The 15,089-nt window shown below is 41.9% G+C and overlaps 1 protein-coding gene across 4 annotated transcripts in view; it reads left to right on the top strand.

Annotated features, from left to right (window-relative positions):
* The first annotated feature begins 6,167 nt into the window (after window positions 1-6,167).
* Window positions 6,168-15,089, top strand: part of tmtc4 (transmembrane O-mannosyltransferase targeting cadherins 4) — a 12,658-nt gene continuing 3,736 nt past the window's right edge. Inside the window, exons 1-12 of one of the 4 annotated variants that reach the window (XM_084361677.1) lie at window positions 6,168-6,409; window positions 6,559-6,626; window positions 6,765-6,968; window positions 7,167-7,282; window positions 8,003-8,219; window positions 10,423-10,510; window positions 10,701-10,801; window positions 11,981-12,073; window positions 12,243-12,404; window positions 12,669-12,871; window positions 14,439-14,613; window positions 15,005-15,089. The exon at window positions 15,005-15,089 is cut by the window's right edge and continues 47 nt beyond it. In XM_084361677.1, the coding sequence (XP_084217803.1) occupies window positions 6,807-6,968; window positions 7,167-7,282; window positions 8,003-8,219; window positions 10,423-10,510; window positions 10,701-10,801; window positions 11,981-12,073; window positions 12,243-12,404; window positions 12,669-12,871; window positions 14,439-14,613; window positions 15,005-15,089 (1,402 nt within the window). In that variant the 5' untranslated portion in view covers window positions 6,168-6,409; window positions 6,559-6,626; window positions 6,765-6,806. Of the gene's footprint in view, window positions 6,627-6,743; window positions 6,969-7,166; window positions 7,283-8,002; window positions 8,220-10,422; window positions 10,511-10,700; window positions 10,802-11,980; window positions 12,074-12,242; window positions 12,405-12,668; window positions 12,872-14,438; window positions 14,614-15,004 lie in introns of all 4 variants that reach the window. The other 3 variants (XM_084361676.1, XM_084361675.1, XM_084361678.1) reach the window with 3 other exon arrangements.

The following is a 15,089-nucleotide window of genomic DNA, read 5'->3' as shown; positions in this document are numbered from 1 at the left end:
TCTCATCGCTTTTTTCTGCGGGCAATGGATATTAGCGGCCATCTTAGCTCTTTAAGTGATACTTTCTTTGCTCCTGCCTGCTGTGCTTCCCCTCATTAATGCAAGCTATTCTCCATCACCATCCTCTGTGAAGGGACTCTCCTCGCACAGGCAAAGAGCTATGACAAGGATGAAATTACTGTTAGTTCTCACACCTAATTAAAGTGTAGATGGCTCACCTTCAATCGAGTTGACTGTATTGATGTCATTCTTTTTACAAGACAAGGCTTTGACTGTGAGTAGCCACACTTTCGGTCGCTGGATGGATCCTGTACCTGTGCCTTTGTGGATGTTTCTCAGGTTGTCCTCCAGCTGCATCTGTCAGACTGGTTCCAGCTGTTTTTTACTCAGCTGGAGAGTGCATACAAAGACTAATGACTGTTCCTCTACAGCACTAATATTATTATCATGATTGTATATTGTAATCAGGGTTGTGATACTATTATGTTCATTAAATATTCAGAAGCATTAAAGATAATGTTTGAAAAGAGCTCTCGGTTTTCTACCTAATCGTCATGCTGTCCTGATAATGACTTTGCATCAAACTTTGGAGAGCTTGCAGTATTCGATGCTCAAACACTCTCTCCTTTTCCTTTCTGGAGGTTCAACATGCACACTTTCACCTTCTTGGACTAGAAAAAAAGAACATCTAAACAGCATCTAACTATAAAACAAGGAATCTCTGTCTGTCTGTATGTCATCCACATAGCTTGAGAACCGTTCAGCTGATCTACTTCAAACCTGGCAGGTTTGTTGCTGAGGACTCACAAAAGTGCATGTTGCAGTGAGAAAAAAGTATGTAGGTGGTTAAGCAAGTCTGGAACACTGTTTTTTTATTCTTCAGCAACAACTGGAGGTGAGACTTTAAGTTTCTGTCAACAGTAGTATGCTAAGCTAACATTAGCCTCAATGGCCAGAATGTTTACTGTTGCTTGGCAGCACCTTCAGCCGCTCCGGGATGCATCTCTCATTGGTTGCTGTGATCCAGCTCGGCCAGTACCGATGTAATCATCCAGATTTGAAATCGTAAATATCAAACGTTTGACAAAGAACGCATCCGTAAACCCCTCGCATTACAAGATAGTTTGGGCGGAACAGCATGTTTGAGTCTCACAACACATGACACTCAAAAATCAACTTACAAACTGCACCTCTGAAACACAGTGGCGACAGATTTGTTGAAATATAGTATGACCATCACTCTGTTCAAATCCCCAAATCCCAATGTATGCTCAACCACACTCTGTAAGCTTTGATTCGGCTGGAAGTTGTGCTTTGAAATCCTTCGGTGGGCTTGTTATATAAATGAATTTTCACTGTCTGCGAGAACATGCTGCATTTTTCCAAGCTGCTGAACAGAAGGAAATGAGAGTGAGCTGAAGAGAAACTGAGTACCCTCAACTGAGAAATGAACACTCAGGGATATAAGAGAGGAAGGACGGGTATAAATAGGTTTCTAGCTTAAAGTCAGTTTTGTGCACGTATCTGTGTCTTGTGTGCATGTGTGCGTGTGTGTGTGAGTGGGTTTTGTGCACTGCATATCTAAGTGAGTGACAAAAGGTGAGCAAATTAGCAGTTCTTACATGCAGGTTGGCAGGGGGAGCTTTAGAGGAGCCTTGAACATCAGCAGCTCCTGATGAAGAGCTTGGAAGTGCTTGAAACAGCGTTTGATTTTCCACGTGAAGTCCCCGTGGCTCAGCTCGATCGTGTAGAGATTTGGATTCAGCACCTTTGAGGTGAACATTTTCAAAAGGAGACGGTTCAGCTCCACCGCATCAATAGTCGCTTACAAGAACTTTAGAGACGATGAAACAGGAGTAACGATACAATACTGTCTTTAAGGATAAGTTTGGGGATTGTGATATTAAGAAACTTTTGATCAGAAAAGGTGAGGCTTACAGCTTTATCAAAATAATGAGTGAAGAGCGCCTTTTAAAGAGGTTCAGACGGGGCGAGTGACAAGCGATGACTCAGTACCTGGTTTACAGTCAATTATATCTCACTCACCTTTGTAGTAGATGTCTGTTCCACCTCTGTCACCCAGACAAAAATAGGAATGTTTTCCAAGAACACTTTGGAGTCCAGTGACTTTAATGGGAGGATGTAGATAGTCAGAAAAGGAATGGTTCTTGTTTCTAGAAAAAAAGAAACATCTAAGGTTTTTGCAGGCAGAAGAAGAAATTGTTTTTACTTTCCTAACTAGGTTGTAACACACTCATGCCCATTGAAAATATGAACCACCATCATCACCCCCAAAGGAAGGACTTGGCTGCCTTCGTTCTCTGTATTTAAGGTCAAGCCCTGGATGTTGGGGTTTGCCATTAGAGCAATGCACATGATGGCAGAGCACCAGGTCACCAGATAGACCGCACAAGTCTAGGTTGTCAGAAAAAGTGCCCATGGCAGAGTGTGTGTGCTGCAGGGCACGAGCAGCACAACCATGTTCCAATACAACAAACCTGGTAACATCATTAGAGCTGCAACGGTTAATCGATTTGTTGTCAACCATTAAATCAATCACCTTCAGACCTAAGATTTACCATTCACAGGATCTTTTTGACCAGGTTATTTCCTGCCCTTCTCTCACGTGTTAACCAGGCTGCATCAAAATGAAGGTGCTTCATTTGTTGCAAGCTCAAGAACGTCTGCAGCTGATCTGAAATGATTATTTAATATAAATGAAAACGTTATGACTGAAATGACTGTCCTAACTTCATAAACCATCAGAATAGCATTGTTATCAGCCTTTTGAATGTTATTCAAGAGCTGACCTCCATTGGGATGGACTTTGATGCCATATTCTTCACACACTGGATATTGTACTCGCCAACATCCGTACGTACGTCAATATTATACCAAGAAAGTGATATTTTCATGTATACTAACTAATATTAAAAGTTTTTCACTCCACTTCCTGTCTTGCCCGTCTGCCATGCTGTTCTCGTGTCATTACATACACTGTCTCCTGCTACTTTAAGTTTGACTCTACTTAACAACAAGGCAGAAAATAATGCAAAACAATTCCTTTATGTGGGCTAAAACAAATATGCATTTGATGTTTGAGATCTGAAGAGCATAAACACACATTAGCCCAAGAGATTTTTAATTTCCCGGGTGAAAAAGTGGTTCTAGTACATCTATTTTTTGCCATGTAAGTAATCTTAAAAAATGTAAAATATTTCACCAGCGAGCATGTTTTACAAATATAAACTTTGCCCGTCATTAGTAAACATGTTCTTTATAATAAACAAGGCTTTGGAGAATATCATTGTATATCACCCACTGTGATCAGAGAAAAGAAAACTGTGCCAACAAAGATTAACAGCTAATGATGAAAAACACATGCAGGCTGCATCGTTCATCTCGGGGCATTGCGTGATGCTTCGCCATTTCTTCCCCTTCACGCCATTTGACCCTGACCTTTCCTTTCTGCTGTGATTCTATGTCAGACTGCACACAATCAATGTCTGTCACCTTCTGCGTGATCACAAAAAACAGTGGACCCCTTCCTGACAGGGTCTCCACTGGCAGCCCCTGTCTCCCTGCATTTGGGCCACTAGATCTTCTACTGGTGGTACTGGGACATCCTCCCTCATTATCTCCTCCACCCCGCCCTCGCCAGCCCACTGGAAGTGATGCTAATAACATGAATTCCAACTGACTGACATGGGTGAAGAACCCGGAGATGAAATCCATACTTCATGCATTTTGCATGGGGTGGTAATTAGGGAATTTTGAGGGTACTAAATGCTTCTGCTGAAGTATCCACGTTCCTGGTGAGACAGGAAAAAGTCTGTTGAAAGTGTGTAATATCAAGGCCAGATGTAACAACCGAGTAAATAAACAATTATGCGAGCGCTCTGAACCAATTTGAACTTTTTTAGGAGAACCAGCCGCACCAATCCAGCTGTAGTATTCTTCAAACCTTGAAGCCAGCACCGATAAAAATCGCATTTGACTGTGAAGATACCGAGGGTGATGTTTTGCAGCATGGCCTTAATTATGTGTGCTTTCTTGCTGAATAAGTGTCTGCTTCTCTAACCGACCCTGAGACCCATTTTAAAGGTCTGAGAATGTGCCCTTGACAATCTTTCCCCCCTCTCGTCGCCCTGGGCCCCTGGCTCTGGCCATTAGGGAGATTCCTCGTCTTCCCTAAGCAATGACAGGTGAAGTGGAGCACAAAATCCCAAAGCCTGCCATGGGCCTCACCACAACCTCAGCACCTCTAATTCTTACGGACACTCATCTTTCTATTAGCACTTCTTTCTACTAATATATCTCATGACATACAACAGATTACCAGTGTTTGACACGACAGCCACACGGTCACAGAGCAATACAGTGTATGCACCATGCTGTTGTTTCATGCACTGACAAAGACAACACACCACCACACCATACAGAAACACTCAGGATAAAAGATGCCGAATGAACACAGGATACACATTTGCTGAAATAAAAGAACAGCTTGCTCATCAGTTAGCTATTTACATTAAGAGATCATTCTGAAATTGCGATTGAGCTGCAAATGATCTCTCCGATCTGCCCACTTTGTGAAATAGATATCATATTATCATACTCCGTTTTTCTAATAGTTTCATAATTCAAAAAGCCAACCCAAGAGCTAAAATGTAATTGCCTGTGACCAAAACGGTATCAACAGCTGCTGCCCGTGTACAGCAGTGGTGTCCCTCATGCTTACACTGAGCCTTGACTTGCACCTTTGCCATAATAACTAGTCACACCATGGAGTCACACCATTGCACAAATTTATCAGAATATGTCTATGTATATCATTAGTAAGGTAAATCTGTATGTTTTTTTTCCTTTTTAAATACTATTGATGATCATATTGTATAAGAATGTAAAGATAAAGAAGAATGAAAGTATCATCAGAACTTCACAACTTGGAAATTACATCATGCTGAACATCTTCAGGTCGACTATATTAAAAACCTGAATGTGAAACCAATTATGTGCGTTACACTTTGTCTAAGAGTTACATGCTATGCAGCAGTTACATATCATATTCACCTTTCAGGATGATCTGATATAAAGTAGAAACATGCATTAACACAATTTTAGACAAACACTGGTCAAGCTATTCCCAGGTTGTTAAACACAGACACTTTGGGTTGGTGGCCAGCCCGAGCTACCAACCCAATGTGTGAGACTGAATGAGAATGAATGAGACTCAGCAATCAACTATTTTGATCCATCACACCTGTAAAGGTAAAAGAATAAAGAAAGAGATACAAACAGATCATACTTTAACTTGGTCTTAAGTGTATGTCTCTCTCTGTGTGTGTGTTCACATACTGTAGTCAAGCCTGATTTACAGTCTCTCACAGCGATGTCTGATCTGATGTATCAGCAGTTCTGCCAAAGGGGAAACAAGAACGGACAATCAATGACAGGATGAGAACATTATGTCAGAGGCAGAGCCAGCAATAGGTAGATAAATGGAGAGGAAGGGAGATAGAAAAGAGGTGGAGGAAGAAATCAATTTTGAAGCAAACTGTTACATTTTGAAACTACACTATTGAACCTCTATAAAAAAGAAATAGGAAAGAAGGAAAACACAGTAGAGAAAATGCAAAATGAATAAGCCAGACACAAGATGCATTTAAACACCAGGGCAGCCTAAAATATCAATAAAAAGCAAGATCAGCAAAAATGTCTCTCAACAGTACAGTCATCAGAGTTTCAAAGTCAGTTCATTTTATCCCTAGAGGGGAGCAGTGTCAGACCAGACTCTCTGAGCAATGCATTCAGTCACTGTAGGAACCCTGTTACTAAACCCAGTGTCCAGAATGAGTTTTATAATCTTCAGATCTCCCTGGGAGAAGTGAGGGAATGGGTCGAAGGACAGTTGTTTTTACCTCAGATAAAAACAGTCAGGCATTTTTTTGTTGTTGTTGCCATTAACTGTAAGAGTAATAAAGTTCTCTGAGAGACTGAACTGCGCCACACATGTTTCTCTGTTTAATCTGTAAAAGCATGATCAAATAATAATGAAATAAACCACACTGTCCCCAGTTACCATTAATTCCACCGGACCGCTTTCACTGTACAGCGCTGCAACTATTGGCTGAAAGCGAACACGTGACAGTGACGCTGTACCGGAAGTGTTGGAGCCTGAGCGTGTATATTTGTTTACAGCCGCGAGTGGTCCAACTGCACGCTGCCTGTCTGTCTTTATGTACCTGAAAGTCTTCACAGTTTTCCGTAAAGTATCTAAAATAGGCAGCGGCTACTATAGGGATAGCTACCACCGTGCGTCTACCAATGTTATTGCTGTAGGAATGCGAATATCACCCGCTAACAAGACATGCTAAAGTTACGCGTTACTAGCCGGCTAACTTCCAAGGTAACGTTACCCTTCACGTTACACCGACACGGCGTAATTGTTTCACCTCTCTGTCATAAAGTGCAAAGATAATCACCATATTTGTGCGCAGGTACGATTGTTGGCTCCTAGGGCGAGCTAAGGTTTACGTTTGCTATTTACCAATCTAGCAAAGAAGCTAACATGGGAGTTGCAGATGACAGGGTGACCTCTCACAACATGCCTCATAAAAGATAAGGTATGAAGCCACCCAGTGTATCAAGATTCACTTCCTTATTGAGCCTCAGTATGTGCAATCTGTGATCTGGATAGCATTTGTAGCAGCTGGTCACAGTGTGACGTTGTCTATCTGCAGTCATCCTCCTCTTCCCTTCAGAGATTAGATGATGATGCAGAGTGACCAAAGACCCGGTGCATCATGGCATTATCTGAAGTTTACTGGGATCACCAAATACCCCTTCCTAAGCTTGCTCCAGTCCAGGCCAAGGTCACTGTTGCCCTGGTGGCACTCCTGTGCTTCATCAACAGTTATGACGGGGAGTTTGTGTTCGATGATTCCGAGGCAATTGTCAACAACAAGGTATTTTTCTCTTCCCTGTAGTATGATACACACACATTCATATTTGAAAAAACATTGCTTTACCCTTTGTATTGCAAAAAAAGTCTTTTTTTTGCAATATAATTTTTTTTTTTTTACATTGCTTCTCCAGCATTGACAGTGACATCCTGCACAAGTTAGTGGCACTAACATCAGTCTAATTTAATGTTTCTGTTTCAGGACTTGAGACCAACAACACCCCTGAACAACATGTGGAGCAATGACTTCTGGGGAAGCAACCTGAGTAGCAACTCTAGTCACAAATCCTACCGACCTCTCACTGTCCTTACATTTAGGTAAGGCAACATGTCCACTGTGTCAACTCACACACTGATATACCAAGCTCACAGATCATGCTTGTTTCTCAATAACTGGCTGTCAGTCTGTTTACGTTATTTCACATCATACCACAACATATTCTAGTTCCTGTCAACACTTTAGCCTTTATATTATATGCTGTGCAGGGTGCATGATACCTAAACAGAAAGTTCAAGTTTATTTATGCCTTGTGTATTTCCCATTAAAAAAAGGAAAGCTGTGTGAGCCTCCTACTGGTTTCCAAATAAGCATGATGTTTACATGAATCATTTTGAGTGCTTTTCTATTAGTCTCCCAAAAAACAAACAAAACAGAAAGTATCTGCCTGAGAGGGCCATTATGGCAACTGTATAGGGAAATTTTTTACATTTCACTTTGTCTTCTACCTGTGCTGTGTTGCAATGGCATAATTGTGATAACATGGTCGTGTGACTGCTATTGTCATCTTTGACAATCTGGTTGTAAGACGCCTAAAAATGTTCCCCCACCTCTTCTCATGGCGTCACTCTAGAGAGGAGGTTTGTAGAGAGCATCAGCCAGGTTGTGGGCAGGTCTGCCATTTTGGGGCCGCATGGTTTGACTTTCCAATTTTGGCAGTCTGTGCTGCCACTTCAAGCAAAGAGGCCACTCACTGATGTTGCCATCCTACCTGTTTCTGTCCTATGTAACATTAGGTATTTCCTCTCTTCCTGTCGCAGGCTGAACTACCTCTTGGCGGGAGGCCTGCACCCTGTTGGCTTCCACGTGCTGAACATCATCCTCCATTCTGTCATATCTGCCCTTATGATTGATGTGTTTGCTATTCTGATTGGGGGACTTGCCCATGATGAGGAGGGCAGGATGCTGAACCACGCTCCCAAGACCTCTCTGCTTGCTGCCCTCTTCTTCGCCGCCCACCCAATTCACACAGAAAGTGTAAGTAGAATTCAGCTTCAAAAGAGTTCATTTTTTAAATTTCTATTAAGAACATCATGATTCTTAGATGCATGGCTCTCACAAAAGCATTAAATAAAACAAGCAGTGCAACACAATGTGCTATATTGTTAGTAAATAGTAAAGTAGATTCAATGCTGAAAATACACTAATGTCAGTAAAGCAGAACATACTCCACACATTCTATGATGTAAACCTCGGAGTGCTAAACAATGTAATAACTATAATTAAGAGTGCATTGTGCATGCCAGATTTGGGAGTGGGTGACACAATTTGGCTCCAAATTCATTGGGACAACTCACAAAATTACATAATAGTGTCTAAAAGCACTTCCCAAACCAAACTTTGGATAGAAAAAAATGACAAATCTGAAATTGGTGTGACTGCAGTGAGTGTGACCTAGCTTAAAAAACGTCCTCTTTTCATGAGGAATGATGAGTGTCATGGAAGATTGATCTTGAATGTTTTTGGATGGGCTAAGGGTTCTTTTGAAACCCTTTCTCTCCATGTAGTACAGTATGATTAACACCTTACATTCTTTAATATGAGACTTTAACAAAGGTGAACAACTGTTGCCCCTCAATAGATTTTCCCTCTACTCTTTTTTCAGACTTTGCAGTGGCAAAAGACTTTTATTTGAAATACAATAAAAATTCGAAGTGTTGGAAGCCATGACAGCGTTAGACATTTACACATTTAGATCTGCTTTTTTTCCTTCTATAGCCTGATGCACCAATTATGCTAGCTCCCGTTTTTGATTTGAGTTTAGGCTGGGTCAGGAGCAGTCACTGTTGTAAGCCTGTACAGCCCCTTGGGACGTTTATCGTTTTTCCATTCCACCTGCCAGCCTGATTTACTCTGTTTGACTCTGCGATTTGCATTTACACCACAACTGGGCTACCTGCTTGAAAGTGTGAAAGTGTGATCTAAAACCATTGACTGATCCCTTCAGTACTATCGAAGAATCACTGCTAACAAAGTGGCTCCGCAAATTCGGTTACACACACGTTAAATTCCTTATAACTTCTTCAAAATAAAAGCCCCCTGTTATTTAGTCATTTAAAAGCTTTTATTATGAAGCAGCATGAGAGGAAACGTTGTGTTTTCACCAGCAGGACCTAAAGACGACTCCCGAAACAGCTGAACGCGAACACAACAAAACAGTCAAACACAGCAGATGTTTGAAAGTACAAACAGGATGAGAGAAACTAAAGCGATTCAGTTAGAAGCTACAAAAGTACTGAGAGCTGAACACACTGACTTTTGAAAACGTCTTTCTCTCAGGACATGACTTTAGTATCAATTTGCAACACACACTTGTTTGAGGGGGAGACAGGTGCTTGTTGTAGGTTAGTGACAATTGCGAGACATCACCGCAGCCCGCTTGAAGGCTGGCCTACTCTGGAGCAGGTCCATCACGAGCACGGCACGGCTCAACTCGGCACAGTAAAACTCGTGATGGAAAAGCAAACCGGCGCGGCTCAGTTTGACTTGTCGCGGCCAAAGTGCTAATGGAAAAACCCCATTTGTTCTTGTGATTTTTGGCTGTAAATAAACTTTCTTAACAACTTGGATTCCATACAGCAGTTCCTCATGTCATCTTGACATAGCAGTCCAGAGGTTTTAATACTAAACATGCAGAGGTTCCATGCCAAGAACAAAAGCCCCACATCAGCAGGGAACGCTGGGCCAGGGTGCGGGTGGTGGCACGGCCTGACTATTAGCTGTGTTGGGATGCTTATTGACCCGTCAGCATATGTGTATTTGCTATAAAGCCTGGCTGGAAGGCAGAGATTCCCCCTCTCAATTCTCTTTAATCATGCAGGTCAAGGACTGGGCGAGACTTGGGGGGTGGGAGGCAGGCACACTGTTGGCTTAGGCCTGCTGTACGTATCAAAGCAGGCAACCCCAGGATGCCAACCGTACAGTATGTACCCACACACTGTATAAAATACAAACACCAACAGGCCGTGCTGGGTAATGAGAGATTTTTCCTCCTTCTTTTAATAAGCCTTCTTTCATAACTAGATGCACCATGCAAAACAGAATGTGATATGAAATGTTTAATGCAAAGTGCAATAATTTATTACAGAGTGTATATAATTACAATAGAATATATGTGTTTCTTAATGAATAATTGTTGCTCTTGCTGTTTCTCTCCCTCTTTCCTCTCCATCTCAATAAGGTGGCTGGAATAGTGGGTCGGGCAGACCTTTTGTGCGCGCTGTTCTTCCAGCTCTCTTTCCTCACCTACTGCAAAGCTTTCAACAGAGGTAGGCACCTAACCCGAGCATTGCTCTTTAAGTCCACTGTTTTACTGTACTGTACAGGATTGTCTATGTGTTGAAAGGTTCCAGCATCAAACATTGTTGAGCTGCTTCTTTTTACATGCATCTGTTTGAACACCTACATTTTAAGCCTCAACTGTCTGTAACTGGCTTGCTTTTGGCTTTGTGTTCCTAGGGAGTGACAGAGATGACAGGTTTTCTGTCCACTGGGTTGTGGTCAGCCTCTTGCTGTGTGCAGCAGCGATGCTCTGTAAAGAACAAGGCATCACAGTCTTGGTACAAAGTCTTCCTCTTTTTTTCTTTTTCTTTTTTTTGTGAAGCCATTTTGTTGTGAGTTGATGATTTTATCACATCCAGTAAAAACAGTGTTTTAAGGGAGACCTCACACCAGTAGCTGTGGTTACATGGACAATATTTCTTCAATCCGACCAAACATTCTGATTAGAGATAAACCACATTACCAAAACCACAAAGCTCACATGTGTAAAGTGGTTTCACCTGCTGTGAAGCGTCATTTGCCTGAAATATAACAGAAGAAAAATTAAGTGCATTCATTCATTCATTTACTCAACCTGTTAATACTGGAGCCTGACCAGCACTGGATTTTTGAGGCTGATACCGATATTACAGGGTGAAGAAATTCCAGCCATTACATCAGCCAATATTTTTCTGATTACAAAATATATATACAAACACACAATTTTTGCAATGAACCCTCAGATGTGGTTATTAAATACTTACGTAAAGTATATACTTAATTGAGGCAGGTTGTTTCACTGTGAAACAACATACATTGATGTCCAAAATGACATTGGTTCACCGAAACATTAAACTTCACTGGGATTTTGATCATTTTAATTACCCAATATTAGCGCATATTGGACAAAATACACGCAGATACCTATATATTTGCGATACACCAACATCCGCTAACCTATATATAGGTCAGGCTCTAGTTAATACAGTTGTCAAGATGGATCCATGTTCTTTCCTGGGAACAAGATTTGCATTTCTGCTTCAGTGGATTCTGGCTTCGTTTATGTTTTCAAAATCGCAATTGTTGTTTCAAGCCCTTCTGCTATCATGGCGTTCAACAATCCTTAAATCTTTCAAGATCTCCAACAAACAGACCGACCGATAATTGGATTCAGTCTTTACATGGTTATTAGGTGATAATATCCTATTGTTATTCTGATTGGGTTGTTATTCAGATTATTAGTTCAATATTAGGGTCCATGTAAATGCAGCTATTGATGTGTGATAAATACTCAATTATTAATAATTTATGAAGACATACCAAATGATGTGATCTTTCTTCCTCTTGCTCATGTGAAAAACCTAAAAGTCTCGTGTTTTTCTTCACATGTGTGATAAGAGCTAAAGATACAGTTCGATGCTGACCTATATACATTTTAAATGCCATTTCTCCTCCCTTCTCCATGTATTTTCCTTCAGGGTGTGAATGCCGCCTTTGATGTCCTCCTGATCTGTAATGTTAATGTGTATGAACTCAGCCAGAGGCTACTCCTAAGGAAGAATCCACTTGATGTGAGTTACAGTTTATATACCCTCCCCCTCTTTTCTGTCATAAAATATGCACTCCCTTGTATGATCAGTGTCATATCACATACATCCTCTATATAAACTAATATGAATTTTAGCTCGCTGCTCTCATGAACCGACGCTTGAAAGTGACTAACAAATGTTTTCCTGACAGGTAAGTGAGATATTGCGTCCGGGGTTGCTTACACGATTGGCTCTCATGGGTCTCGGAGGACTTTCAATGCTGTATGCACGCTGGAGGATCATGGGAACAGGACCACCAGCATTCACTGATGTAGACAACCCTGCCTCTTTTGAAGAAAATATATTTCTTCGAGTGAGTGAGATTCTTTTGTGGAGGTTATTTAATGTGAGATGCAACTTTTAATCACACTAAAGCTTGTTACCATGGCGTCTTGGAAAATCTCTATTTTGTTTAGGGTCTATGCATTGATGCAAACATCTAATATTTCTTCACCATGTAATCTTCAATTTTAAACACAGTAATTGATTTTGATTCTGAATTTGAAATGCTTTTCTTCCCTTATCTCTCCCAACTCTCTCCCATTCTGCACCCCCCCTGTTCCTCTTTGATTGGCAGATAGTGAACTATAATTACTACTACTCTCTGAATGCCTGGCTGCTGCTGTGTCCCTGGTGGCTGTGTTTTGATTGGTCCATGGGCTGTGTGCCTCTCATTAAGTCAGCCACTGATTGGAGGATGGTGTGGCTGTTGCTGCTCTGGTGCATCATGATAGGCTTGATAAGCCAAGCCTTATGCTCGCAGGACAGCCAGAGAAGGAGGTAAGCGAGCACAGCCATCTCACTACTCGCTGTAGATGAGACGAAGCACATGTTGGCCTCTCTAGACTTGGACTTGGTTATGGAAATTGTATCATATCCACCGCAGTGTGACCAGAGCACCATGTCTCGATTGAGATTTAAAATTCTCTGTTGGTTTCGAGTTGGCCTGTGTGTGGTTCACAGGGAAAGTTTCCAGTGTTTAGGATGGTTTTTGTAGCGGTTTATCGAGCTCACAGCTTAAATTTCTTCACCATACATTGTTAGGCTGCAGTTTTTGAGTGTGGCCCATCAGAGTTGCCATAATGCAGGAGTTGTTGGTGAGGTTCTGTTTTTGACTATATGAGGAAGGTTGTCCCTTGTCAGAAAAGCAGACTTGCTCATGCAACCAAGGAGAATCCTCACACTCACTGCTGTAGTCACTGCCGTTTTCCACCGCTGCTCTGATGGCAAACTCAAACTGTCTCACCCAGCAGAGAAAACTCCTGTCACCAGTGAAAGGAGCAGGTGGATCAACTCTCACATCTCTGCTGAACGGGTGTACGACACACTGCACATCCCTATGCTAGGTTAAAAAGTGTCTTTGGCTCCCACATATCCTTTAAGGGCAAGGGCATTTTTAGTTTTTTGAGGTTTTATATTATTCTGAAACTTATCAGTAGTGCTCCTTATGTATTCAAATCCAAACATTCAAATTTTGGTCAATGTATGTATGTTTTAGTGTCAAAAGCTTTTTTTCACAGGATTGTTTTTTGCTTTAAAATCTAACTGCTGTAATGCAATCAGGAAATTATGTTTAGTGTCTCAGATTCACTGCTTTGTTCGCGCTAGTGCCGCTCCCTCTCTTCATTTCCCCTCTACTAATTCTGCTCTGTCTCTCTCTGTCTCCCTCATTGAGCTCTGGAGTAGGTGCCAACTCCTAATAGGGTTTTACAAACGGCAAACAACAAGTCCTGCATTCTATGCCTCTAAATTAAGTTTTGATAATAATAATAATACAGCATCATCGTCTGTCTCTAAGCTCAAGCCTCCCAAGTCACTCTTTATACTTTCACTGTCAACAAACCTGTGTATGTGGGTTGAGGGAAGGGAGAGGACGGCATCAGCACTGCCTTCACAGTATAACATTTGTCATTCGGCTGACTGAGTGGGAGTTTCCACTTTAAAAAACATCTGAAGTGAAACAAAGTTAGCCAGCTAACTATACTGAGGAACTTCAGCCTAGGAAAAAAACAATTGTGCAAATAACAACAGCACTGTTGAAAGAAACACACCAACAGCGGCCTGCAAACAAAACGGATAGATAAAACCCTGCCACCCCTGCCACTAAAGTAATGTAGTGCATTGACCCGACAACAAAGGTTTTTTTTCTCTCCCACATGTCACAAATGCTAACAACTCCTGCCTTATGGCAACTCTGAGGCAACACACAGGGGTTGATTTGGGGGTTAAATCACAATGTTACAATTCTTTAGAACTCGGTGGTCGACGACTGTCAGCCAGCAGCAATGGATGGATCGGCACATGTATATAATCCTCACTGTGTGACCTCTCTCTCTCTCCCTGCCAGGACACTGACCTTGGGTCTGGTGCTGCTGGTGGTCCCTTTTCTGCCGGCTTGTAACATTTTTTTCAGGGTGGGCTTTGTCATTGCTGAGAGGGTGCTCTACCTGTCTTCGGCTGGCTACTGCCTGCTGCTTGCCTACTCCCTGGGACACTGCTGCTGCCGCTGGTCCAAGTACAGGGTAGGGCTGAATCATAACTAAAGGAATCACACTAAAGAAAAGGATACCACATACTGTTGAACCTTCAGTTTCCAGTGAAGATTCAACCCCAGTGACCTTTCTTTTTCAATAAGCCACCAGGTCACACTGTCCTGGTTTTAAACTCTTTTATTTAAGCACCTGTTTATGCAGCTTTGATGATTCCGTTACTCAGTGATGCAGAGCAGGGTCAGACAGGAGAAATGACTAATGACTCACCTGTAAAGGGATGATAACAGCAGGTGGTGTCCATGTGTTGCATAGATACATTTGCAGGGTATTAACTCTGAGTCACACATGATTTATATTTAAGCTTAAGGGTTATAATGGCTTACAGTACAGGGTTTTCTTCTTTTTTTCCTCCCCATTCCAGAAGCTGCTGTGTGTGTCTGTGCTCGCGCTGCTGTGTGTGTATATAGCTCGCTGTGCTCTCCGCAGTCACCAGTGGCGGTCGGAGC

Source organism: Pagrus pagrus, assembly GCF_965226575.1.
Source record: "Pagrus pagrus genome assembly, chromosome: 9".
Classification (NCBI taxonomy): Eukaryota; Metazoa; Chordata; class Actinopteri; order Spariformes; family Sparidae; genus Pagrus; species Pagrus pagrus.
This window is presented reverse-complemented; position numbering and strand designations above follow the sequence as displayed.